The sequence below is a fragment of the Solanum stenotomum genome, chromosome 8 (genome assembly GCF_019186545.1).
Source record: "Solanum stenotomum isolate F172 chromosome 8, ASM1918654v1, whole genome shotgun sequence".
NCBI classification, from domain to species: Eukaryota; Viridiplantae; Streptophyta; class Magnoliopsida; order Solanales; family Solanaceae; genus Solanum; species Solanum stenotomum.
In genome coordinates, this window is record NC_064289.1 from 6,447,812 (window position 1) to 6,474,175 (window position 26,364).

A 26,364-nucleotide genomic window follows, 5' to 3' on the forward strand; every position below is an offset into this window, starting at 1 on the left:
TATAATAAGAAGGATATGACAATATTCATCATAAAGATCACAACTTTTCACAATAGTCGACATGCTCAATAACCTGCATGCCCACTCTCCTGCGGTCCACCTAGACTAGTGACTCATGAGGGACGATCCATTTCCACATGTCCAAAACTGAAATAACTCAGTGTTGTCAAAGAATCATTTAAGCCTCACTTAAGCCCTGAAGCTTGAAAAAGCTTAGGTAGGGCACATGACCTTACTTCAGTGTAGGTAAGACACTAAGGACTCATTGCCCATGAGTTCTATCTTTAATCTAGCTGTACTAAACAACAACTATAATCGACAAATAAGTATATTAGTTAAGGAAAATATCATGAATGAATTTGTTACTATTTTCTTGAATTACATATATATGTTTTTTCTCTTAATTGTGCCTTTTTAAACGAAAATCCACACGTAAATTTTCTTTGCACTTGAACCCCAATAAACCTGTACCTGGAGCGGTTTTTGCCTTTGACAACTCTCGAATCCACAAACTGGTAGCTGATAACCCCAACATGAATCTAAATGCTCATTAACACAGTTCAACATATCCTATGTGAACCAAATAAGTAAATTAACATGCATATAAGCAATGGGCATGACAGTCCAATACAACCATGTAAATCTGCATGAGTACCATCATATTATTCTAGCATGTACCATATGCATATAACATTATACTATCATGTTATACACATATAATCAATTAATAGATATAACATACATGCACAACAAAGTAGCAAGAATACAACCTATATCTTTCCATTATTCAAGATTTGGTCAAAGTCAAAGTCAACCCTAAAATTCAACCATGGGTTAGCATGGTCAAACCTCAACAGAAATTTCAAATCCAAGTTACCCATAACCCCATGAGTCCAACTCTATGCATATATTTCCATTTGCAGTCCATTTAGTCCCATCAAATCCATAATTTAGTGTTTCTGGGGCATAGACCTAAAATCCCTTATTTCCATCTTTAGGTTCCATGTTTAATGGTTAATCTTCAAATAAAACAAGTATAATCACCATGGAGTTAAGAGTCATGACCTTGAAGTATTATAAAGCTCCCAAGTTGAAATCCTTCATTTCCCGATGCTAATGGTGAAATATGAGTCTGAAATGGTGGACCCCTCCATATATACCTGTTAGGATCGTGATTGTTGCACATACCTCGCTATCGTGTTACTGGAACTGGCCCGCCTACATTTTTATCGCGAGCAAAGACCCATTATCGCGAGAACTCACCTGGTAAATAAAATTTCCCATCTCGACATTGACCTCACAATCACAATGAAGGTCAACTGTCCCAGGTGAAAGATTCTTCCGCAAATGCAACATAAGCCACCACAAATGTGACCCTTTTCTAGAGATCCTCTCCCACAATCACGACACTTCCTCTGCGAACACGAGATTTCACCAGAACACCAAAATTACACCAGCTGCATTTTTTCGATTTCAATCTTTTTTGAAACATGTCCAAACCCCTTGAGTCTCAATCCAAATCAAAGCTACAAGTCACAAATGATTGTTTCAACATGTGATAACTGTGTGGGTTGTTTTTAAATGTTGAGTATATTAATCAGTAGATCCAAGTGTCAATTTTTTTTGTTTTGAAAAAAATAAAATCTTATGAAGAAAAGGGGAATTAATATCTTTAAAAGGTCATTGAACAATGAAAATTTATCTAACAAAGTCACTAAACTTTGTTTTATATCAAAAAAATCACTCAACTTATGATTTTTATCTTTAAAAATCACTCAACTACATTTATCATTAAAATAAATTTGACATGACAAAAAAATTATTTTTATGTCGTATAAACTCTCTTATTGTCACATTATTATTGAGATTATTAGCTTTTATTTTTAGCAAAAATCCCTATTTCTCTCTCAATTCATTTCATCATTATCTCCAACTAGTCCACAGAGGTTCGTCTCTGTTATAAATCTTCTTTTACTTTATTTTTTTAGCGTGATTAATTATATTATAGTGTTTAATTTGAATTATTTTTCAATTGAACTTGTATTGTTTGTGTTGAATCGGTAACTTTTCTTCTTCTTTTATTTATGTTTTTAGTTAGATTTAGTTGATTTTTTTTTAGCATGTGTGGTTATTTCAAATACTACGGTGAGTTTTGATATTAATAAAATTAATTTCTCGTACTCCAATTAATACCAACACACAATTATCACTAGTAGGCGACAGTTTTTTTAAGAAATCCAGTTTAAGAAGATTTTTCAGCTCATCTTCCAAGGGATTTATTTTTTTGGTAAGAATTTTCGGAGAAATTAAAAAAAAGAAGCATAATGGATTTTTAAATAAATTATTTATTTGTAGGGTCCATGTTTATATGACATAAAAATAATTTATTTTGTCTAATCAAATTTATTTTAATGATAAATGTAGTTGATGATTTTTAAAGATAAAAGCCTTAAGTTGAGTGATTTTGTAAGATATAAGTTTTAAGTTGAGTGATTTTATTGATATAAAACAAAGTTTAATGACTTTGTTAGATAAATTCTCATAGTTCAATGTCTATTAAGAAATTAACTCAGAATAGGGAGGATACTTTATACAATATGAGTTCAACAAGAACGCTATACGCTAGAGGTTCCCTTGTTATTAATTGTATGAAGGGCCATCCATACTTGATTATCGGAAGCAGCACAGTCAGAAAGAACTGCACCTTCTCTCTAGTAAACTCATTTGGCTATTCTATGCACCCATAGTAATGGTTTTTATATTATGGAGCTCCACTCCTCACCGAGGTTCATAATCATTTGTCTGGCAGCTATCCAAGTTTTAGCTAATCATCAAGTTTGCCACAAGATCCAGATATCTTAAACTATCTTGTGTTTTATTTGAATTTGGCTGCAATTATGTTCTGCATCATTTCTAGAACATTCAGTCAATCAATCAATTATTTCTCAAGCTCCCAATACCAAACTAGTTGGAGTCAGTTACATGAATTCCCTATAACCATTCCATTGTATTAGTGTTCATTCCATTCTAATACTAAATAACTTGTCCTAAGAAATACAAGTTAGGGTTCTCTAACTCTGACATCTTTTTAAAAAATTGAAGACGGAAAAATGTTGAAGTGTTCAGCAGGATAATGCAACAAACCTTGCCGTTTATCTTTTTACTCATTATTTGAAATTTGTCTGCAATGACATATTTCTGTCTCTAGGGTCATGTTTCACCTGTGCAACGTACTGCACTGGAAATACTTCCGCAATTGCGTCCTGCAGAGCACCTTTCTGCCATGTGGTCACCGCTGCTTACCAAATTATTGTTGTATCTTCCCAGCTCTGTTTCCTGTATGAGAAGCATTGAAGACGAGAGCGACCACAAGACGAGTGAGAGTAGTTACTTGTTTGGAATCAAGACATTTGTTTGAGCTGTTTTATATTCTCAAACGAAATTTATTTTGTTTGATATTGTGGCCCAGGAACCAAAGATAATGCTAAGATCAGTAATGGAATTGCTTCAGCATCCCAAGGGGAAGAAGAAGCTTCACCTAGGAATCCTGACTCAACAACAGTGATTGTCTCAAATCATCTTTTCGTGGAAAAACTTGTCCCTGTGTTAGTGGATCTCTTCTTGCAGGCTCCACCTGCAGAGAAGTACAAAATTTTACCTGATATTATACAATCTTTGGGAAGGTGAGAGTTGATCATGTATGAAAGATCCTCCAGTTTCTTTTCCCGCCTATCACTAAAATTTGATCATGAATGACGGATCCTCTTGTATCTTTTCCCACCATCATTGAAAGCTGCTCATAGTGTTTGATTAAAAATACTTCTTGGAAGTATATTTTTTTGACAGGGGGGAACTATCTCTAAGAGTTGGCTGGGAGATGCAAGATATTGCAACCTTATTATGCAGTTGAAAAAAAATTAGCTTCTAATCCAATCTTGTTATGATGTTGGGAAAGAAAGGGAGCTTATAATACCATTCTCATGTTCTCTTCAGTTAATTACTTCAAAAGTAGACCATTTCTTATCTTTATCATAATCTAATGACAGTCTTCCTTCGTACTTTTTATTTTTATCCTTTCTCAAAAACAGTACTAAGGAAGACTGCCATTAGATTATGATAAAGATAAGAAATAATCTACTTTTGACGTAATCCTTTCTCGTCTCTTGCAGAATTTGTTGTAGGCTTCTATTGTATTTTTTTTTTGTTTTATTTGGTCTCACATGTCAATGATACATAAGTAACTCTTTATGGAATTGTGGATCACAATTCGAAGTGCTTACTTATACTCCTTTTATTGATTTTGTTCATCTTTCAAGGAAATTAATATTCTTAATGAATTCGGAGCTTCTTATAAACCAAGTTCTGCATTTCTTTCGTAGATGTATGATAACAAGAAGAGACAATCCTGATGGCTCACTTTGGAGACTAGCAGTTGAAGGTTTCAGTTGCATTCTGCATGATGATATTAGAAAACTGACTGGGAATGCAGGGCCTGAATTGACTATTACCAGACCTGCAAGAATGCGTATCTGGAAAGAAGTTGCTGACATTTTTGAGATATTTCTAATAGGCTACTGTGGTCGCGCACTTTCAGTGATGGTGGACAGTGCTGATGAATCTCTCGAGATGAATCTCCTGGATATTCTAGGAGACAAGATTCTCAAATCACAGATTGATGCGCCTCTTGAAGTAACTGCCTAACCCAAATCTTTTTAGATATTGACACTCTAGTTCTTTTTTTTTTTTTTTTTTTTTTTTTTTTTAAATTGGTAACTATTGACACTCTAGTTCTTTCACTTTACAACTACACATATTTTGTAATTTTTCACAAACCCTTCATCAAGATTTGGTAGGGAAGATAGTAAATTTAGTTGACTTTATAGGAAAATTGTTAAGAATGCCCTTTTGGGGTGTCCCCACCACTTTGGGGGATTTAACTTTCCAATTTATTATTTTTTGGATGATGAATTTTTGGTGTGAATACAAATTTGCCCTTTTCTCGGAAAAAAAACTTCATTTTGGGCCACTTTGTACCTTCTCATGTTAATGAACCAAGTCCATTTTTGGAACTTCTGTATGCAAGATGTGCTTGTGTATTTCAGATGTTCCAAAGGTGTATGTCTTTCATGTCCACTCTTTTCTGAAAAAGAATTAAATGCATCTGTTAGAGAGGGTAAAATTCCCACATTGATTGGGAAATGAACCAGTGGTCTCCTTATATGGACTTGGACAATCCTCCCCTCATGAGCTAACTTTTGGGGTTGAGTTAGGCCCAGGTGCCATATCTTTACATGGTATCAATACCGTTTGAGCTCCCGATCCACACTCCAGTTTGGCCTGGGTGTGAAGGTGGGTGTTAGAGTGGGTAAAAGTCTCATATTAGTTAGGGAATGGACTGGTACCCTCCTTATATAGACTTGGACAATCCCCCCTCGTGAGCTAGCTTTTGGGGTTGAGTTAAGCCTAGATGCCATATCTTTACAATCCTCCCCTCATGAGCTAGCTTTTGAGGTTGAGTTAGGCCTAGGTGCCATATCTTTACTCTACCTATCATGGGTTTCTCTCAATCTATTGTGTGCCCACTAGGTATTAGCCAATAAAGTTCCTCCAAGTGTCCCCTATTTCTCTTTGGTTTTCAAAATACCAAGTCCAACGAATAGCCAACCACCACCAACCTTAGGACCCTTGTTTGTGTAAGCAATTTAACAAATAATAGTTGCCTTTGCAATACTGAGTTCTCGAAAATAGGCTACGGAAAAAGAGCATATGCATTTCAGGTGACAGAGCTCCGGTCAGTAAGATTTGAGATAATAGGAATTATTTATGGCCTTCTGCATAAATATGGAAATCAGCTATGAATTAATAACCCAGATTGGTCGCTTAAGAAGTTCAGAAAATAAAATATGATGTTTATCCATTTTTATAGCTCAGACTGTTTGCTTACTAGCCACTTGAAGTTGTATGTATGTCTGTTATTTTGGTTATGCATTCAAGAAATAAACTTTGAGATCAAGTATAATGCTGATAATCATGTTAATTGTAGATTCTGGAACGTCTAATCAGCACTCTGGATCGGTGTGCATCACGAACATGCTCCTTGCCGCTTGAGACTGTCGAACTGATGCCTTCACATTGTAGCAGGTTCTCCTTGACCTGTTTGCAAAAGCTGTTTCTTCTGTGCAGGTATATATAGTACTCCGTAATCTTTCCTTTTTTCGTATGTTTGCGGTGACTGTCATTTCACTTGGTTTCAGTCAAGGAACTGGTGAATGGAATTCAACTAGATGTGAAGTAAGCAACATATCAATAAAGATATTAATAAGCAGATGTGAATTCATTCTGGAGAGGTACTTGATGGATGAGAGCAAATTAGGTGGGTGATAAATTCTGTTGAAAGTGAGATTTGAAATGCTTCTCTTTGTTATTCTGAAATGATGCAACTATGTCAGGAGAAAATCCATTGCCAGCAGCACGTGTGGAAGAAGTTATCTTTACCCTCGAAGAGCTTGGGCTTCTTGTGGTTCATTCGGACACTGTTTCCCAACTTCCTTTACATCCTTCCTTAAAAGAATGCCTTACAAAAGAGAATCAAGCAAGGCGTTCACATTTACTTGTTCTTTTCCCATCCTTGTGTGAACTTGTTATATCAAGGTAAGCAAGCTGGTGAAACGACAAAAGAGAATGTGGTTTAGCTCTAGATTCTTCTGTATAGGCATCTTTTGGTTAAAGGAGCTATTGTGTGGTTATTTCATACCAAACTTTCTATTGTTGTTTTTCTTGATTAAGAAGTAGATATCTAATATGTGGTAATTCATTATTTGCAGGGAAGCTAGAGTTAGAGAGCTGGTGCAACAATTGCTAAGATACGTCACAACTGAGTTAGGATTACCAAAGTCTAGTTTAACAGTTGGCTCCTAATATTTGTCTTCCTCCAATTTTTGGTGTGTTAAAATAGATATATGTGTTGTATGTATGCTAAAATAATTTATTGTATGCATCTTTTCCTTTACTTGATAAGGTGGTATCTTTATCCTACCACCCACCTGAGACTGTTATCCACTTTTCTTCCATAGGTTGAATCTTTCTTTTATGCTATCTCATCGCTTTCAACTTAATTTTTTAACCCACTTGTTCTGTTTTACTCTAATATTATGTTCAAATGGAGTTGTAGGGTGTGTTTGGTATGAAGGAAAATGTTTTCCATTTCCTGGAAAACAAGTAGATTTTTGACTTATTTTTCAGAAAAGATTTTTTAGTTTCATTTAAGAATGAAAAATGTTTTTGAGAAAATATCTTTTATTTTTACTAGAGAGTAGAAAAGAATTTTTGAAATTGAAAATACTTTTTAAAAACAAATTTAAATTTTTTTTGGTGGGGTGGGGGTGATGGGGGGAGGGGTCAAGGTTAGGGGTGAAAAACTAAAAATTTGAAGTTTAAAATATCTTTTAAAAATAAACTTGATATTTTTTGGGGGTGGGGAGGGGGGGGAGGGGAGTCGAGTGGTTTGAGGATAAAGACAAAATAAATTGATTTTTTCAACAAAAAAAAATCGTAATATGAAGTTGGAATAGAGTTTTGGAAAATGTTTTCCTTAATATTGGAAGGAAAGTCATTTTCCTTAAATTTGAAAAAATGAGTTGATTTGAAAACACACTACCCGTAGTCTGTCAAGAATAGACAACTATTGTAAATTGTATTTATAGTTTGACATTTAGTGTGAACCACATATGTACTGACAGTGACATGTTCACCTCCTAATGTTGACCCCCCAGCTTGAACCTACGGAATTCTATAAAGGCTAAGATATGCTTTCACAATCTCTAGACCTACTAAAACAAGCTTGACACCAACTAACAATGGTAGTTCCATTGTTCAAGTTCAATTGACCACTTAGTATAATCGTATTCATTTCTATGGACAATTATGAAGTCCAAAAATCTAGGGTAATGATGACACCTATTATAATCCCTCAATAGGCAATCCATTCTTTACAGGAAACACATAATCTCCTTAGACAAATGTGCAACTAAATTGAATGGTAGTGTAACTAGATTAAAATCCATGTTTTTCATAAGTTAAGCAAAAATAGTAAACAACCATTTCTAGACTTACTGTCACATGTAAAAAAGCTTACTAATGCAAGGAATAATGTCTAATCTAATACATCACTGTCCAAAAACTAGAAAGACAAATCCAAGATAGGCCTCCAGATGCAAGGAGCACAGCACAAATTTGATCAATGCTAACCACAAATATGAAGGACTGCGCTAGAAACTGGTAGATGCAAAACTGTAGAGTGAGTACCAAATCACTAGTAAGTAGACATCATATCCAACCGAGCTTAAATTGTAACTATAACACATAAAGAATGGTTAATATCCATCTTCCTTTACCCTTAAATTGGTGACAACCCGACCCTCAATTGGTGATAACCTGACCGAAGGTCAATATTAGAGAAGTAACTTTCTCTTAAAAGTTGATCAAACAAATCATCTATCCTTGGGAGAGGATATTTTTTCTTAAATGTAACCTTGTTCAATTGTCAGTAGTCAATACACATACAAAGCGAACCATCTTTCTTTTGGACAAACAAAACTAGAGCACCCCATAGAGATACTCGATCAGATGAAACCCTTATCCAACAAATCTTTCAGTTGCTCTTTTAATTCCTCATGTTCTGCCAGGGTCATTCGGTAAGGAGGAATAAAGATAGGTTGTGTATCTCGGAGAAGGTCAATGCCGAAGTCTATTTCCCTTTCGGGAGGAACATCAAGTAAGTCATCTTGGAACACTTCCGAAAATTCGTTAACAATGGGGACGACTCTAGAGTAGGGGTTTCAAAATCCATATCCCTAACCCACACAATATGGAATATGCAATCCTTAGAAATAATCTTTCTAGCTTTGAGACATGAAACAAACCGACTCTTAGGCATATAATTTGTCCCTTTCCATTCTAGGATGGGTTCATTTGGAAACTTAAACTTGACCACACGGGGTCTACAATAAATAGATGTATAACATGAGAGCAGCCAATCCATACTAGGGATAACATCAAAATCTAGCATATCAAGCTCTACAAGATCAACATGAGTGACTCTATGGACTTTCTATAGACCCTCTTAGCCACAATAGGATCACCAACAGGAGTAGAGACAAAAAAATGTTCTAACAACACATCCGGAAGAATATCAAACCTCATAGCAACATATGGCGTCACCAAAGACAAGGTAGCATTGGGGTCAAGTAAAGCACAAACATCGAGTTGGACTACTTTTAACATATCATTAACCACGTCGGGAGAACCCTCTTGCTCACGACGAGTCTAAACCCGATGAAAGGTAAGGTGGAACCCATCGAAGATTATCCATTCTTAGCAACTTAGGGACAATCCCTTATCTTGTGATCCATCTTGCCATAACCAAAACAAGCATTAGAACCAGCTAGACATTTACCTTCATACTTTCTTCCACACTTGGAGCAAGTAGACAATGAAGGTTTACCGTCATTTCATTCCTGAGGCTCAGGGTTAGACACCATATCTTTGTTGAACTTAAAAGAAGCGTTAGAGGATCCTTGACTAGAAAAACTTTGGCAGAACTTAGAACAACCATGTCTCTCAAACCTCGAATGTGAAAAGTCACCATCATCGGTCTTGCCCACTTTTCCTCCCTAGACCTTTCTTTAAGTTCCTCCTCTTTAATTTTTTGAGCATGAACCATGAGACGAGAAATATTAATATCATTGATGTGCATAGCGGTACGACATTCCTTAAACCACCATTTTGGATACACCCGAAACGAACTTACTCATCATTGCCCTAGGATCGACAATCATAATAGGAGCATAATGAGACAATTGTGTGAACTTCAAATTATATTCCTTCACATTCATATTTCCTTGACGAAGGTTGATGAATTTAAGAATCTTTGTCTCCCTCATTTCAAAGGGAAAGAACCTATCAAGGAAAGCAACCTTAAACTTTTTTCCAATCAAGAGGACCCGCATCTTCCGCCCTCACTTCTTTCCATTGGTTGAACCACATTTGAGAAACACCCTTAAGTTGATAAGCAATCACTTCTTCCTTTTTCACTAGTGTAACCCCCATGATCATCAACACTTTATACACCTCAACATCTTATAGCATCTCATTCATAAGTTTGGCACACTTCACACTCATGAACAATACTTTATTCGACATGGCTTATGAGACTTCTAGGACCTTTCTACACCTTGTGCTATGAATATCAAGTTTTTCACGATCCAAAGCATGCCTTAGGCTTAACACCATCTAATACATCAAGAGTGATCGAGATGTAACCCGTACATCATATACAATATTGAAAAGTAAAGACAATATGAAATAAAGGCTCGGTCCTCGAAACATGAGGACTCGCTAATCTTCAATATCTACTTAGCGATCCCTTGCCACTAATATGTGAATCTGGAACGTCGGATCCTACATTTGGAAGAATGTAGGCACGAATATGTGTTAGTACAAATATATACCAAGTATGATAGGAATGCATAAAAATATGAAAATCATGCTAAAAGGACCTTTTCGTGACATGCAATGACTAAGCTAAATCATGAGATAAAAGGTTTAGAAAACATACAATAAAAAAATATGGTCAATGCAAGGTAACATCTTTGAAACATTTGTGAGATACTTCTAGAAGTAACCTTTGTTCATTCTTGTGGGAGATTTAACTTTAAGCGACATTAAGACCATGTGAGCTAATAACATGGAATCCGGTGTCTACCCCACACCAAAAAGGGGTATCCTACTTGCCAAGGTAAGACCATAAACTTCTAGCTTACGTGGATCCACTAGCTAATATTTATTTAGACAACCTATGGTGGCACATAGTTTATGGGACATGGGTAATCGACATTTGTCCACTCGGTGCTAAACATAAATCCCACAGAATACTGATTAGTCTTAACTTTTCTTAACATTCATGATACATAAGTAATTTTCGCTTGTATTATCATTGGAGGTCATGCGTAATCGCCACTTGCCTTATTATCCATGGAAGGGCACATTGAGTAACCAATCAAAGCTAAGTTTCATTAGAATAGCTCCTTAAGTCTTTGTTCCATTTAGGTGAGAAGGCATTTCAACCTTCTGAATATTTTAAATGAGAAATCCTTTCACAACAACAACATTGATGCTTCAATCTCAAAGCAAGACTTAAATCATTTTTATCAATTTCATAAGAACTCCATAAACTCATATATCATGATTCAAAAGCTTCATCCTATGAACAATTCTAGAAAATGTGGATTTCACATGGGTTCATGGGAATTCAACTTAGAAACATGCAATTTCTTCAATTCATGCATAAAAAGACACAATTCAATCAATAATACCATAATTGATGAAAAGAATCCATGATATTGAGTAAAAACCTTAACTTTCATTGGAGATTCTACGTTGTAAAAATAGGAGAACTTAGGAATCCTATGGAGAAAAGGAATTCATAGGTTAATACTATCATACCTTAATGCCAAGAGCTTACAATCAATGGTGAAATTGGAGACTTGACTTGAAACCCTAGTCCTCTTCTTCAAGTTTCTAGAGAGAAATATTTGGGAGGATAAACTTGTTCTTCTTTTAGGAATTTGAGAGAATGAATTGAATTAAGAGATTTTGGGGTAAAATCGTTTATATAGGGTCTTTAATAGAAGGTAAAATGACATAGTATTGGGTTAGAGTAATTAGAAAAAGACCCAAAATCCCTTCTTAAAAATAACTTCTGACCTCACCAACGGCCACACCTAAGGTACGTTGGTCACACCACGAACCTTCCTGGTCACTCGTGGGTGCTATAAGAGATCACTGGATTTGGACCCACAATGACAAACCCATGTACGGTCCATGGGTCAACCTATGAACCGTGAACCTCAGTTGTGGGTCCTAACTTTTTGTTCTAAAATTTATCTATGTTTGGGACTCACCTACAAGACTTACCTATGACTCGTGCATAGGATGAAGGATCATCCTAGTGAATCGTATGAAAAATACATAAACTTGACATTTTGGGAAATCTGGACTTACCAACTACGAACCTACCTATGGATCGTGTGTCAGACATGGGTCGTCGGTGGCTTAGTTGGTTCTAGCACCAGTTCTTGGAAACTTGCAATTTCTCATATTTTTGAATCTGAGGTGTTACATATGATGATTTAGTTACTGCACTTGATGGGGTAGATTTCTATCTTCCCCCATCAAAGAAGCTCGATTTTACATTACAACAAAATACTTAAGGGTCGTTTGTTGTGAAGGATAAACACAAATAGTCTTGGAATAAATATTTAGTGGCACTTAATTTAGTGTTTGGTTGAGAAGTTTGGAATAACTTATCCCAAGATTAATAAATAGTACCGGGATAAGTTATCCCTCCCAAGAGGTGGTATAATAATTCCATCATAATTTATGATGGAATAAGTTTATTAAATGACAAAACTATCCTTCAAATCCTTTAATTATGAACTTCCGTCGAAAGAGTACTATTGATTTTAGTATTGGCAAACATTTTGCTGGATTTGTTTGGAGGCTTCAAAATGGAGATATTTAAGTAAAATACGCTACTGATTTTACAAGCATGGTAAGGCAACTCTTCTTTCAGTTCTTTCATTTTTCTAGGGGTTAAATCCTTCTCTTTTTTTCTTTTTTTTTTGTTTCCCAAATCTGAAATTAAGTTTTTCGGGGGTTAAATCCTATCATACATAAAAATAATTAAGCTAAATAAGATGGATGGTTTGTTTTAAAGAATAAATAACTAAAACTCTATAAAAAAAAATTACAAATAAAAGCTAAATAAGAGGGTATTTTTGTAATCAAACCACTTATTTTTAGAAATGATGCAATGGTTATTATTTTTAGTGGAACAAACCAAACAATCAATAAGAAATAATGTCAGGATAACTAATCCCAGCATAATTTATCCTAGCATAACTTGTATTCAAACCAAACGACCCCTTAGTACTACTTTTAATTATGTTGATTTTAACGCATACATAAATTTTTCATTACTATATATGCTTTACATGATATATTTTAGGTCAAACACATATGCAGACCCTTAGACTTGTCCCTAAATTTCATTTTGACACTCCAACTCAATTTTGTTCCATTTTAACCCTTCAACTCCATTTTTTATGTTCCATTTTGGCACTTCTAAGTGATGTGGCAGAGAGTGTGCATCACACATTCTCTAAGAGAGTGAAAGACAAAAAAAAGTATTTTTTTTAAAAAAAATAAAAGATTACCCTTCAACTCTATTTCTTTTATGTACCATTTAACACAACATATTAATTTTATGATTTCTTTATTTCTATATATGTTATTCAACTGCAATTTTGCATTTTAAAAATCGACGATCATCTGTTAATTATTGTAAAAAATTAAAACTGACGAATTATCATTTTTTTTATATAAAAAAAGTAACAATTTCTTTTTAAGAGTTTTCCTATATTTTTGCGTGAAAAATAACCGATGAAAGTGCGTCGATTTTCTTTCTTAAAAAAATCAATGGCAACCCAACGAAGTCTATCGAGTTTCAACATTTTTTTGTAGTGTTATTAATTAGCAATGAACATGAGTTTTTTTTTACTCGTATTTAGTTGAATGAAAAATTAAAAAGTTGATATTTGAGTTAGTCCAAGTAGACTAGATATAAAAAAAATATATGTGATGTTATTTAGATTAACTAATTGTTTAAAAAAAAAAACCAACACTCTTTCACAGATTATTTTTCACACAATAATGTACAGAAACTCTAAAAAAATATTATTTTTTTTTAAAATGATGTTCATCAATTATTTTTTAACACAATAATGGTATGTGAAGTACACACATCCCACTTTGTTGATTCTTTGGAAAGAAGTGTCAAAATGGAACATTAAAATTGGAGTTGAAGGGTTAAAATGGAACAAGGTTGATTTGGAGTGCCGAACTGAAATTTAGGGACAAGTTTAAGGGTCTGCATATGTGTTTGGCCTATATTTTACTTGAACCAAATGTTTACCGATAACAACAAACTCTCATAATACATACACCATCTCTCCGAATTTCATTTACGTTGCATATGTTGTTATCGAATAATTTAGTTATAAACCCAGCGATTAACGCCTTGTTTGAATGGTTGTTACCCGTTGTATTGTATTATTAGTTTAAATACAATGTTTGTTTTAATTGTTACTTAAATTCTATTGTATCGTTCGTTTAAATCTATGTTAGGTAACGACAAAAAGACTCATTTTATGTAATGATAGATTTGATGTGATCGCGTCATTACATTAATATTTTCCTCTCATTTTATCTTTATTTGTTATATAGAAATCATATTTCATTTTTTATCATACATTTGTATAATAGCTCTATCATGTATCCTACTTTTTTGATAGGTTTATCACTCAAATTATGAATGTGTGACATTATGTAACGATGGAGAACATATAACACGATACAACACAATACTTTATGAAATAATACATAACAACCATCCAAACAAACGTTAGGCTATTTGCTCTCTTAGTTAACAACAAAGTCACCAAACCTATACCTACTAAGCTAAAAACTAAATTAACAAGTAATCATTTCACTTCTCTATATAGCCTATTTTGTACCCAAATTGCTTTTTCTTCTTCTCTTGTTTAAAACGACCAACGACTAAGGAGGCTGTCACCTTGTTTTCATCGGAACATTTACAATAAAGACGCTCTACTCTTAACTCTGCACCCACTACTGATCCATTTACACACCTGGCCACTTTACTCCGTTCAATGGCTACTCTCGCCTTCAATTCCGTCGCCGCCACCTCCAAATTCCGATCCTCCGTCGCCGCCGCAAACTCCTCCGTCCGTCGCCAGCTGTCACATGTCCGCCTTCCGTCTTCTCCTATTCAGCCATCATCTGCCTTGCACTGCCGCTGGTCTTCTTCCGCCTCTTCAGGTAACTTTCACTTCTTAGTAGAGACGGATCTAATCCTTCTCAATTTACTGCTTTCCAATTCTAAAAATGTTGTATATATGATAGATACTTAGAATTTATTGACTTTAAATCTTGAGTGCAATTCCTTTTTAGAGAAATGTATGTTGGCATTTTGCCTGATGAAAAATAAATACAATAGCACACTCGATTCTGGCCTCTGTTTATAGGAAAGGAATTCGAGAATTTTTGACAGCAAAAAGGAATCTGTAATTAGTTTAAAGGACAGATGCATTTCTCATCTGTTTTTTTTTTGGTAATTGCTAATGATACAGAAGCCATGGTTGACTTTTTGAGTTCATAACACCGCTTGTGATGAGCAGTTTTGCTGCTTTTAATACAATACCCTTTATCAATCAGAAAAAAAGATATTCCTTCGTTTATAATTAGTTGTATAGATGTATAATGGGATTGTGATATGATCAGGTGTGAGAGCTCAGGTGACAACCACTGAACAAGCTGGAGTTGAGGCTGCTGCAAAAGTTGAAGCTCCGGTTGTTATTGTCACCGGAGCTTCTAGAGGAATAGGGAAGGCAATTGCGTTGGCTTTGGGAAAGGCTGGTTGTAAGGTCAGCATTGTGTTCCGTTTTATAAAATACGGAAACCTTTTGGTTTTGAGATTCGTTGCCTTCCATATGTAACTAGACAACACAGGAGTGTTAACTGCCAGAAAATACCAGAGAATTTTTTCTTAAACAAAATTGCGTTTTCAGATTTGGAACTTGGTGGATAATGGGCTAGCCTTCTTTCCTACTTCACTTAAATTCCTGAGTTTGTTCAACAGCTAGGTTTGGAACTCGTGAAACCTGCCTACCACACATCCTCTCCTAAACCAGAAAACTTGTTCTTTTGATAGTGTATTACTAGAATTTATCTAATTTCACTCTTGCATTTGTATACTATGGTGTTGGCGACCTATGTGGTTTTACTATAAAACATCATCAGCTTTAAGGTGCTATGGTAGTTTCTCAAGTTGTGTTTCCGTTGGCCATAGTTTAAAAGTGAAACAATGGGAAGTACTCTCTCTGTTCTTTGACTGCTCTGTGTATCATCTTAAGGTAAAATGTTTAAATGGATAATTTTAATTGAGAATAAAAGGCTTTAAAAGGATAGTTTCAAATGTTCAAAAAATAAATTAGTTACCTGAAAGGTGTCATATCAAGTGTAATACAATACTAGTTCGCGTTACCCTTTATTGTTTTTGGGTGCAATTGCCGTTAATAAGCAGAAGCTCATACGGGCCAGAGTAGAAAGTGAAGCGGGTCCTCCTCCTCCACATCTTCTTCTTATTTAGCTTAGTGTTTACTACGTGAAGTCAGGCATTTCAAAAATGTGGATTCCGTAGATTTAAGTTCTTCCGAAAGCTTCCAATAATGTTCTTAAGCTGACATAGGTTGATACACAGGCATTACTGTTCATCAATTTATAATTTTTCCCATACCTGCTTGATATAAAGTTCAATGTTGGTGGCAGGTCCTTGTGAACTATGCCAGATCTTCAAAGGAGGCAGAAGAAGTTTCCAAAGAGGTGTGTGTTCCTTTTTTTAGTAGTAATTTAGTTTAGTTTTTGGTATATATTAATATCCCTGATACTTCCATTCCCAACTGAAAATTTCATTTTAATTACTTGAAACATGAACTGTATCTCTAACTTCAGTCTGGTAGCCTTTTAATTTTATTTTATTCTATTTTTATATATAGAGCTAGGTCTTCCTCTCTGATTCCAAGAACTGGTCAAACATGGAAAACTGATTCTGCTCTCTCATCTTTGTTAGAATTTTTCTGATAAGATAACAGCTAGCTACTGACCTGATTGCTTGTACTGAAACCGTAAAAGCAAAAGGAATTTATCTTTGCTGGTAATACTCTTCCATGGAAGATTGATGGAGTTGTGGATATATATGATAATGGCTCAGTGAAGTTATACTACCTATATTTTATACTTGCACATTTCAAACAATTATGTTTTCTTTTCTTGGCTAATCCTCATCTATCAAGAAGTGTAAGTTTAGGTTCAAACTTTGTGTATGGTTTCACTAATCTTCATGTAAGTTCCATCCCAAAACGTCAGCAATCATAGATTGCTTTCGGTTTATCTCGGTCTTGTAAAGGAGCGAAACCTGCTTTTATTCTACTCAGTCAAAGATAAAGAACGTCTTCTCATAGTCCTTACCGGTGCCAAAGAAAGATATCTCATAAGCTAGAAGGCTTGATAGAAGATGTCTGACACTCATTTGACAAACACTTCCATCCATTGTTTGATTGCTGTTAGATTTGAAGCTTCCGTTACTACTTCAATGAACAGCCATTTATTCTTGGGTGTGGGAACTGGGAACAAGTTATAAGGTCATGCTGTAGGCTGTCTCTCACGTTCCTCGAAAAAAGAAAAGATCTTTTCTGAGTGATTCAAGAATGTCATATTTTGTAGATTGAAGCATGTGGTGGCGAAGCCTTGGCTTTTGGAGGTGACGTTTCGAAAGAAGAAGATGTAGAGTCCATGATGAAAACTGTAAGCTCTCTCTTTTGTTAGTAATATTAGTTAATGGTGGATCTTATCACAGTTGTTGCCAGCTGAATTGCACCTCATAAGTATCACACCTGCAGGTGGTTGATCGATGGGGAACAGTAGATATCTTGATCAATAATGCAGGTTAGCTACCACCTTTATTTTGTGGGGATAATTCAAAAAGATCATTTAATTAATTTTGCACCAAGATAATACCAACAAGTTAACATTTGTGCTGTGGCATTAAGCATCCAAAAAAATCTGTGCAACTTTCTAGTTAGAGAGGAACATGTTTTTACCCCATATATACAAGTGAAACAATATTTTTTAATGCAGGTTAGCAACAGTCATCCTGTTTTGCATCAAATTTTATTAGAATTCCCAATCAGTAGTTCTCTTTTTCTTCTTTTCAGGTATCACGCGTGATACCTTGTTGATGAGAATGAAGAAGTCTCAGTGGCAGGAGGTTATTGATTTGAATCTTACAGGAGTTTTCCTCTCCACACAGGTCTATATGCTAGCTGTGTTTCAATTGGTAGTTTGGTTGTCTCCCCCAATCCCTCCTCCCAAAACCTGTATGTATTTTATTAAGAGAAGGTTCTTATGAGGGATCTTTCTTCTTGTTGCAGGCTGCAGCTAAAATCATGATGAAAAAGAAAAAGGTAGATTTGTCCATCTACCTCTTGCACTTCAGAAATAATATTATTTGTCTGGTAAGGTTCAAGTTTTCGGAAACTGTTGCATAGAGGGAAGTGCATTTGTTTATTTACCGAAGAGATCCACCGCAGGTAATGAGGGCCTTAGCTCTATGGACTCTACAGCATTTATAAACAATGACTACACCACATGGTGGTCATTGAGGTCGTCCACACTAGCCTTTTCCAAAACTTCATGTACGGCAGAAATATCACTAGAACAACCATGTGGGGCAGGGGTCATCCCTAGCCTTTGGGTAGAATAACCAAATTATATTTGCCGTTCCTGGTTTCTTGGACTCGCATGCTAGTCAAAGCAGAAATAAAAAAGGAATTGGAAACACAATGACAGGCTGGCAATGTGTGACACTTGCACTACATTGATTTCACAGGGCATGGGCAAAATACTTCTCTTATCTGGATTGAAGGAAAGTGGACAGAGAAGATAATGATACATTAGTTGAAGGGAGATAGCTTATAACTTTATTCCCACCTAGTGTTAAAAGATAACATAATGCTACAATAAGATTGTCATGTCAATTAGTTTCCTCTCTTGTTAGAAGCATCAAAAGCTGAGTTGATTTCAGCTTCAGAATTTGGATGTTGTCATGTTTGAAATTGGTTATGATGGAAGGGTTTTGATGTGACGCAGAATCTGTTTCCAGCTATTCCGTTTCATGGATTTCCGTTGCTGGTGTCATTTTCTCAGATTCTGTTACCTGCTATATTGCTGACAGTTACCTTTTCAATGAATTTGAATCAGTTATTCATACAAAACAAGAAACAAATTTACTGATCCTTGAGTATGTTAAAGTAGCCAGGTTGTGTCAGATGCCAACTAATAAGACTGTTGCCATCATGTTTATCTAGCAATATATTCTGATCCTTGAAAAAAAAAATTGATCACTACAATCAAAGCAATGCAATGCACTTTTATACTGTTCCTTATATACTCCAGAATTTTTATTTAGGCATGGTCTATACTTCGCAGGGAAGAATCATCAACATATCTTCTGTTGTTGGCTTAGTTGGCAATGCCGGGCAAGCCAACTATAGTGCTGCTAAAGCAGGAGTCATTGGCTTAACCAAGAGTGTTGCAAAAGAATATGCCAGCAGGAATATTACTGTAAGTGCTCCTAGTCATTCCGTTGTATCACTTGGCTTGTTTACGTTAATGCTAGTTACGAAGGATTTGGTAAAGCATATTATTAAGGAACTTTTCTGATGAGGACAAACTAATGAGTTGTCCCTCTTATTTTTTCCGTTGGTGATATAATGACTTCTTATGGCTCATAATTAGGTTATTTATGCTGAATTTTACCTTTCGACAGGTTAATGCTATTGCCCCTGGATTTATTGCATCTGATATGACTGCCCAGCTAAGTGAAGACATTGAAAAGAAACTTTTGCAAAGTATTCCGTTAGGTAAGAGCAGCTGTCTTTTAAAGTGTTTGTGGCGTTTATATCTCAACATAGTGACGAGCTCCCTGCACCTCTAAGACGAGGAAAAGGTCTACAACTTGACTTCTAAGATTAGGACTCCAAGTAGAATAAGACAACATCAGATGCAATAGTCAGATTTCATTTGCATCAATAGAAAACTCTGCTCTATAAATACGAATAAAACTAAGTCTGAACTGAAAAATATCAACTGAGCTTGAAACTTGATCGAAGGTAGATTTCCCCTTCTTCAATGCATCCAACATTTCAAATACTTTGTACTTGCTATTTATAAAGGATTTCATTTATTAAACTAGTAAAAGTAACTACTATTCAGTTTAAATTTTTAGGAAATATGGTTCATATCTTCATATCTATATCTTTCAAATTAAAGCACAATAGAGTTCCTGTAAACAATAACTATATTGACTAACTTTGGTCTCATACAATACAGGACGCTATGGTCAACCTGAAGATGTTGCTGGACTAGTGGAATTCCTGGCACTCAGTCCCGCAGCCAGCTATATTACTGGACAGGTACTTCCATGTTATGTAGTTTCATCTGTCGTTTATCCGAAGCTTCTCTCTTGCTACCTCATGTTAAAACATCTGTTTATTAAGAATATTTATCTCCTTTACAGGTTTTGACCATCGATGGTGGGATGGTTATGTAGAAGTTTACCCCATACTTAGTTTGCTCATGAAGAAGGATTGAAAGGGTGATCGCTTATGTTATACCATGACTGTAGCCTCTCGCCTCGTCTAGTGCCCGCGGAAAAGGAATTTGTTAATTTGGTGGTAGAAGATGGCCTGTCTTGTCATTTTTCTGCATTTTCCCCTCTTTTTTTCCGTTTTCTTATCTGAGTAAGCATTTTTGAAACAGGGTTTGATCATTTTGTTGTAGTTCCTATGTTAAAGCAGAGTAAACACTATTTGATGTACTTCCTTTGGCCAAAGCATCTTCATGTGCTGCCATGAAAGATTGCTGCTCTTTGCTTTGCCCCTGAGAGCTGGAGATTGATAAATCAATGGCATAATTTAGCTCATGCTTAATTACAGTTGTAGTAGTAATTTATTTTAGCTCTAATTATGAATTGATCACCTTTTAATCCCCTTTTAGTTTTTTTTCTTAGTCCAACAGTACCCTCACTAACAAAAGCCCTGGACTAGAGAAAAAAATACAAAGATGGTCCCTTATGTTCGGGGTAGACTCAAAATACTTCCTAAAATTTGTCAAAAGTGAACATTTTTTTTTTATCTCCATCATATATTTTATAGTTCTGCCGATTTAACTTTAAGGTAACTATGGAAAATAAATGAACACTAGAAAAGTCTCCTCCAATCCTAAAAAATTGAACACAAAAAACAGTATTAAATACTATAATGTACCAAACATAACATATATTGTACATTAAAAAAAAGTATTAGATTTTTAGAAATAGACTAGAAATATCAAAAAAAGAACTTTCAAATGTGAGTTCTCACTAAAATTCTTTTTTTTTTCCTTCAGAATTTAGATATAGCAAACAGAGAGTGACCAAAATGATTTAAGAGTGTAGTTTAGGGACTATTTTGAACCTGACCCTGGACCATTTTTGTCATTATTCTCCCCTAAATTACCGTTCCTCTTTTTCCCTTCTTTATCCTCCATGGCCGTTTCCCCCACTCTGTACACCTTCTCTATTATCTTTTCTCTGTGATTTCAGCGGCCAACAGTAAGTTTTTCTTGCGATTTTAGTGGCATAACTTCTCAGCTGCTCTACGTTTCTAAATACTTTTTCAATTTTTCCGTGCAATTTCATAAAGAGACGAGATACTAGTTTACTACTGGATTTATACTTCATCGGTGTTGTGAAAATTTCCTGTTGCTACAACATTTTTTTTTCAAATTTGAGTTGTGAGATTTTAAATGGTTCCTTTTTGTACTTTCATTCATGAGAAGAAGAAAAATGTGCAATTGATTGTGTCAGTGATGTACATATTAGGATAAAATGATCCAATATGTGTTAGTATGCTATTTCACTTTGATGAGAAAGCAATGAGGGAGAACTGAAATACAATTGAAGGTCAAGGTTTTTTTTTTTTTTTAAGATTGACATAGCAGTAGTTAGAAAAGAACTTTTATTAGGCAGAACGAATCCTGCAACTGGCTTTTAACTTTTATTAGCTCAGTAGAGTGTGTGTGTTTAATCTCCTAGTAATCCAAATCTTGATAGGTGAATGTGATGATAATTCGATATTGATGAAGCTCAGTTCTTTGAGGACCTTAATGTTTTTTTCTGTAATGCAGCTGATCTTGATGGAAAGAATGTAATTGTTACAGGGTTAGATGGTGAATACTTGAGGTATTCCTTGAATAACTGATTATCCTATCAATGTTTCAGTTTCCGCTAGGACAATCACTGTCAGCTATTGCCCTTGGAACCATCAAGAAAGAAGTTTTTTATTTTTACTTTACGGTTCCCTCTTTATAGTTAAAATCAAATGCAAATGTGCTTGAAACATAAAGTTTCAAGTGGGATGGGATCTAGCAACTTCACCTCCTTGATATTTATTAATTCTTTTTTTTTTTCCATTAATCAAGCTGTGGCAGGTCACTCTTATGGTTTCCGTGGACTAGTGGTGATGAATACATAATTTCAGGGCAATTCTTTCCTTAAGCAGTCCTGATGAGTAAAGTTGGTTTTGTTTCTGATATCAACAATGAACTTCATATCGATTTTGCAAAAACAGAGGATCACTAGTGCAATTCATCAAACAATTGTTGTATCTTTGTCCAAACAAACTATTCATTCATGTCACATTTTTTGTTCGAAAATATCCGATGCAAATTTTACTTCAGAGAATTCAGAATCAGGAAAGGAAGAAAGGTTGGTAGATCAGGGAATGGTGGCAACAAGGAACAACTTAAGTCAAAGAATTGAAAGAGTACCCATAGGAGAGACCATTGGATCCACTTTCCAAAGCTGGATGGGTGATGGTCTACCTATTCATAGAGGTGACATTTTCCACACTATGAATCGTTTGCGCAAACTCAAACTCAACAAGCGTGCTCTTGAGGTTCTTTTACTCTGTCCTTTCTTGCCAAATTTGAAAATGGGCATTTATCTATTATGAAGTATTCAACCTACTGAGAATATCACTAGGGTGCACTTTACATGTTTGTGTAAGATATCTAAGGGTAGTAGTAGTGAAGGTAGTCGGGGAAGAGGAAAACTTTGTCTTGATCTATTCTGTCATGTTTCAGGTAAAGCAGTTGCAGAGTGTTATATTCCATGTTAGTTATTCGGGCATTTTCAATATACGAATTTCCTCTATTCCTTCTCACAAAATATATACTGAATTTGCTCTATTATGTTGTTGAGCTCATTTTCAAGTCTTACCTATCATAATGCCTAATCAAGCATATGTAGTTGATATTGACAATCTTTAGGTTCTTAATCTAGCTGTATTCATTAGTGTTTCAGTGTTAGATTCAGTTATCATTGAAATAGATAGAATTTGGTACTCATTTAGAACTTCACTTGTGATATTAAGCAATAACTATGCTTTTCACAGGTGATGGAATGGGTTATAAGGGAGAGACCATACAGACCAAAGGAACTAGATTACTCATATTTAGTAGAATTCACTTCTAAGCTTCATGGGATATCACAAGCTGAAAGCCTATTCTCACGAATTCCGTCTGAGTTCCAAAATGAGTTGCTCTACAACAATCTTATACTCGGATGCTTGGACAGAGGACTGATAAGGCTTTCACTAGCATATATGAAGAAAATGAGAGAACTGGACCATCCCATATCTTATTTGGTGTTCAATCATCTCATCATTCTCCATTCCTCCCCAAGCCGCAAGAAGTTCATTCCTAAAATCTTGACGCAGATGAAAGCCGATAAGGTTACTCCACATGTTTCAACCTTCAATATTCTGCTCAAGATAGAAGCAAACCAACACAATATTGAAGGCCTATTGAAAGTTTTTGGTGATATGAAGAGAGCAAAAGTTGAACCGAATGAGGTATCTTACTGTATATTGGCCAATGCACATGCTGTGGCTAGATTGTATACAGTTTGTGAGACCTATATTGAAGCTATTGAGAAATCTGCAACTGGACAAAACTGGTCTACATTGGACATTCTGGTCATACTCTATGGATATCTGGGAAAGCGGAATGATTTAGAGAGGACATGGGGTGTCATTCTGGAGCTTTCCCATGTTAGGTCTAAGAGTTATGTCCTGGCGATCGAAGCATTTGGTAGGATCGGAGATCTCTGTCGAGCTGAAGAGCTGTGGTCTGCAATCAAATCAAGGAATTCTTTGAAGTCAAATGAGCAGTTCAATTCGCTGATAGCTGCATATTGTAGACATGGACATATCACCAAAGCCACTGCATTGTATAAGGAGATGGAGAAAAGTGGGTGCAAGCCAAATGCCATTACTTATCGGCATCTTGCTCTTGGTTGCTTGAGAGCGGGGTTAATTAAGGAGGCCATCAAAACTCTTCAATTGGGGATGGATATGGAAACAAGCATAAAGGTGAAAAGATCAACTCCATGGTTGGAAACTACTCTTTCAATAATTGAAATATTTGCAGATAATGGTGATGTAGAGAATGCTGAAAAGTTGTTTGAAGAACTGAAGAAAGCGAATTATACTAGGTATACCTTTGTGTACAATGCGTTAATCAAGGCATATGTTAAGGGGAAGGTATATGATCCAAATCTTCTTAAAAGAATGATTCTTGGAGGGGCTAGGCCAGATTCTGAGTCCTATAGCCTTTTGAAAGTTATTGACCAATATCGAACGTGATTATATTAGAATTATGTTGTGTGATTTTGCACTCCTACTTCAAATTACTCGTCTAAGAGTAGTCCTATTCTGCGGCTCTGCCAATTGCTGAAGATAGCTATACTTCAGTGTGCCCGTTCTGTTCGAGTCTTGGAGAGATGATGGCAGGTTAGACAAGTTACGCTATATAATGTAGATGTCTTGCTTTGCTAATTGGCATATACTTGTTCATTAAATCTTCTTGTCTTTCCCTTTAAATTCTGTTGTAAATGGTTAACTTCAGCATTGTAATATTTGAATGGTTCTTAGCAATTTGATATTGCTTTAGGGTTTCTTTTGAGAATATTGTTATAAAGATGTATGTTTGCGGTAAACATCAAACTCTTGTTGCCTCAAAACTAGATTTTCTTTTTTTTATTAGTTTATAATATGCTTATCTGGTCTGGATGCAGTTTGTGCTTTGTTGTTTTCATCTTTGCAAGAAATTCTAGGTTGAGATGATGCCTTTGTTTCTGGACTCTATACTTAGTGTTGCATTATTTACATGTGTCGATCTCACTTTTGTCTTGAACTTCAATGTACTCTACATGTATGGAACTCAAAAAGGAAAAAAAAATACTAGATCAGAAAAACAGTTTATCTATATGTATACAACATATATGCCTCTGCATATTTCATCTTATTTCATCACATTGTATGGTTTCTCTTTCAATTTTGGAAATGTTTTTGGAAGCTCTTACTCCGATGGTGGTTTGACTGATGGCATTACCATTGTGTATGAAATGAAATTGAAATAGAACGTGATTTGAACCTTAAATATTAGGTTGCTAGTTGCTACTAATCGATGAACTTGTATCAGCTATGTTGCACTTACGGTACTTGCTCATTGAGTTGCTGCATAGATTTTAAGGTATGCGATGATTATCAAAAAAACATGTTTCATATTGCTGAAGAAGGTAATGCAGCACATAGCAGAATCAGATCAAAGTTTTTAATTTTACATAATGTTGTTTGTAGTTTGGCCAATATAATGGGGAAAAGAAGAGAAGCAGAATCAGGAATTGATGAACAAAGATTAGAAAAATCTGCAACAGAGTATCAGAAATTGATGAACAAAGAGGAGTTTTGTGAAGATTGCTGCTGAATGGGACAAGGACGAGGCTGAGGATGGACAATTGTGAGCAGATGCTAAGCACCAAAGACACTAATGCTTGACCAAAAACCAGTTATTTTATCAGCTACTAGCCGAGCTTTTCCAGACCCACTTGTGGGATTACACTGAGTATATTGTTGTTGTACTATCCAAGCTCCCTCTTACACCAGATCCTCTTTCTTGGAATAAATTTCACTTTTCTGATAGAATATTTTGTCACATATACTTTATAATAAGGTTAATTATGACAGTATGTCCTTTTTCATCTTGATGATGAATATTTCTCACCTTTCAACAACTATCCAAGAGATAGTCCGTGACTACTTTTATGTCCCTATGGCACCGCACATTGTTCATATTCTTCGTGTAAATAATGCAACGCAGATTTGAAATTTTCAATCCTCACGCAGAGGCGTAGCTAGGCCGGGGTTCATGGGTTCGGACCCAGTAGTTTTTTCGTAGATCCTGTATTTGTATTAGAAAATTAATTAAATATATATGTATATTAATTTGTGAACTCCTAACAAAATTGATTGACGGTTTTAAAGGAAATTTAGAACCTCCAAACTCTTTATCCTGGTTACACCAATGTCCTCACGCAATGCCTAGATTCAACTGACTTTCACCTAACCATGTGATTTGTATCTGCACAAAAAATTATATCTTATTTTAGATTGTAAAATTTCAAAGGGTAATGCTAAATGCTCAAAAAATTTAGAAAGTCTATAATATCTTTTTTATTTTAAAATAAACTTATTTTTTTCCCATTTTCTTAGTTCAAAGGGTAAA

The 26,364-nt window shown here is 35.3% G+C and overlaps 3 protein-coding genes across 6 annotated transcripts in view; all 3 read left to right on the forward strand.

Moving 5' to 3' along the window:
- LOC125872042 (uncharacterized) overlaps positions 1-7,066 on the forward strand; it is a 64,549-nt gene extending 57,483 nt beyond the window's left edge. For 3 of the 4 annotated variants that reach the window (XM_049552699.1, XM_049552701.1, XM_049552702.1), the window contains 7 exons: positions 3,209-3,383; positions 3,470-3,683; positions 4,380-4,689; positions 6,044-6,183; positions 6,255-6,373; positions 6,450-6,651; positions 6,825-7,066. In XM_049552699.1, coding sequence (XP_049408656.1) covers positions 3,209-3,383; positions 3,470-3,683; positions 4,380-4,689; positions 6,044-6,183; positions 6,255-6,373; positions 6,450-6,651; positions 6,825-6,918 — 1,254 coding nt within the window. In that variant the 3' untranslated portion in view covers positions 6,919-7,066. The remainder of the gene's footprint in view (positions 1-3,208; positions 3,384-3,469; positions 3,684-4,379; positions 4,690-6,043; positions 6,184-6,254; positions 6,374-6,449; positions 6,652-6,824) is intronic. The other variant, XM_049552700.1, reaches the window with a different exon arrangement.
- A 7,571-nt stretch (positions 7,067-14,637) lies between these two features.
- LOC125873058 (3-oxoacyl-[acyl-carrier-protein] reductase 4-like) lies at positions 14,638-20,687 on the forward strand. The gene is made up of 11 exons (XM_049553914.1): positions 14,638-14,958; positions 15,421-15,563; positions 16,468-16,521; positions 17,422-17,502; positions 17,598-17,643; positions 17,913-18,007; positions 18,129-18,161; positions 19,186-19,320; positions 19,526-19,619; positions 20,089-20,171; positions 20,276-20,687. Exons 1-11 carry the CDS (start codon positions 14,790-14,792, stop codon positions 20,306-20,308), a joined length of 966 nt encoding a protein of 321 aa, XP_049409871.1. The 5' UTR covers positions 14,638-14,789; the 3' UTR covers positions 20,309-20,687.
- A 587-nt stretch (positions 20,688-21,274) lies between these two features.
- On the forward strand, positions 21,275-25,778 carry LOC125872157 (pentatricopeptide repeat-containing protein At1g07590, mitochondrial). Its single transcript, XM_049552840.1, has 5 exons — positions 21,275-21,349; positions 21,925-21,979; positions 22,219-22,694; positions 23,193-24,590; positions 25,440-25,778. The coding sequence occupies exons 3-4, from the start codon at positions 22,338-22,340 to the stop codon at positions 24,441-24,443; spliced, it is 1,608 nt and encodes a 535-aa protein (XP_049408797.1). The 5' UTR covers positions 21,275-21,349; positions 21,925-21,979; positions 22,219-22,337; the 3' UTR covers positions 24,444-24,590; positions 25,440-25,778.
- Positions 25,779-26,364: the final 586 nt, after the last annotated feature.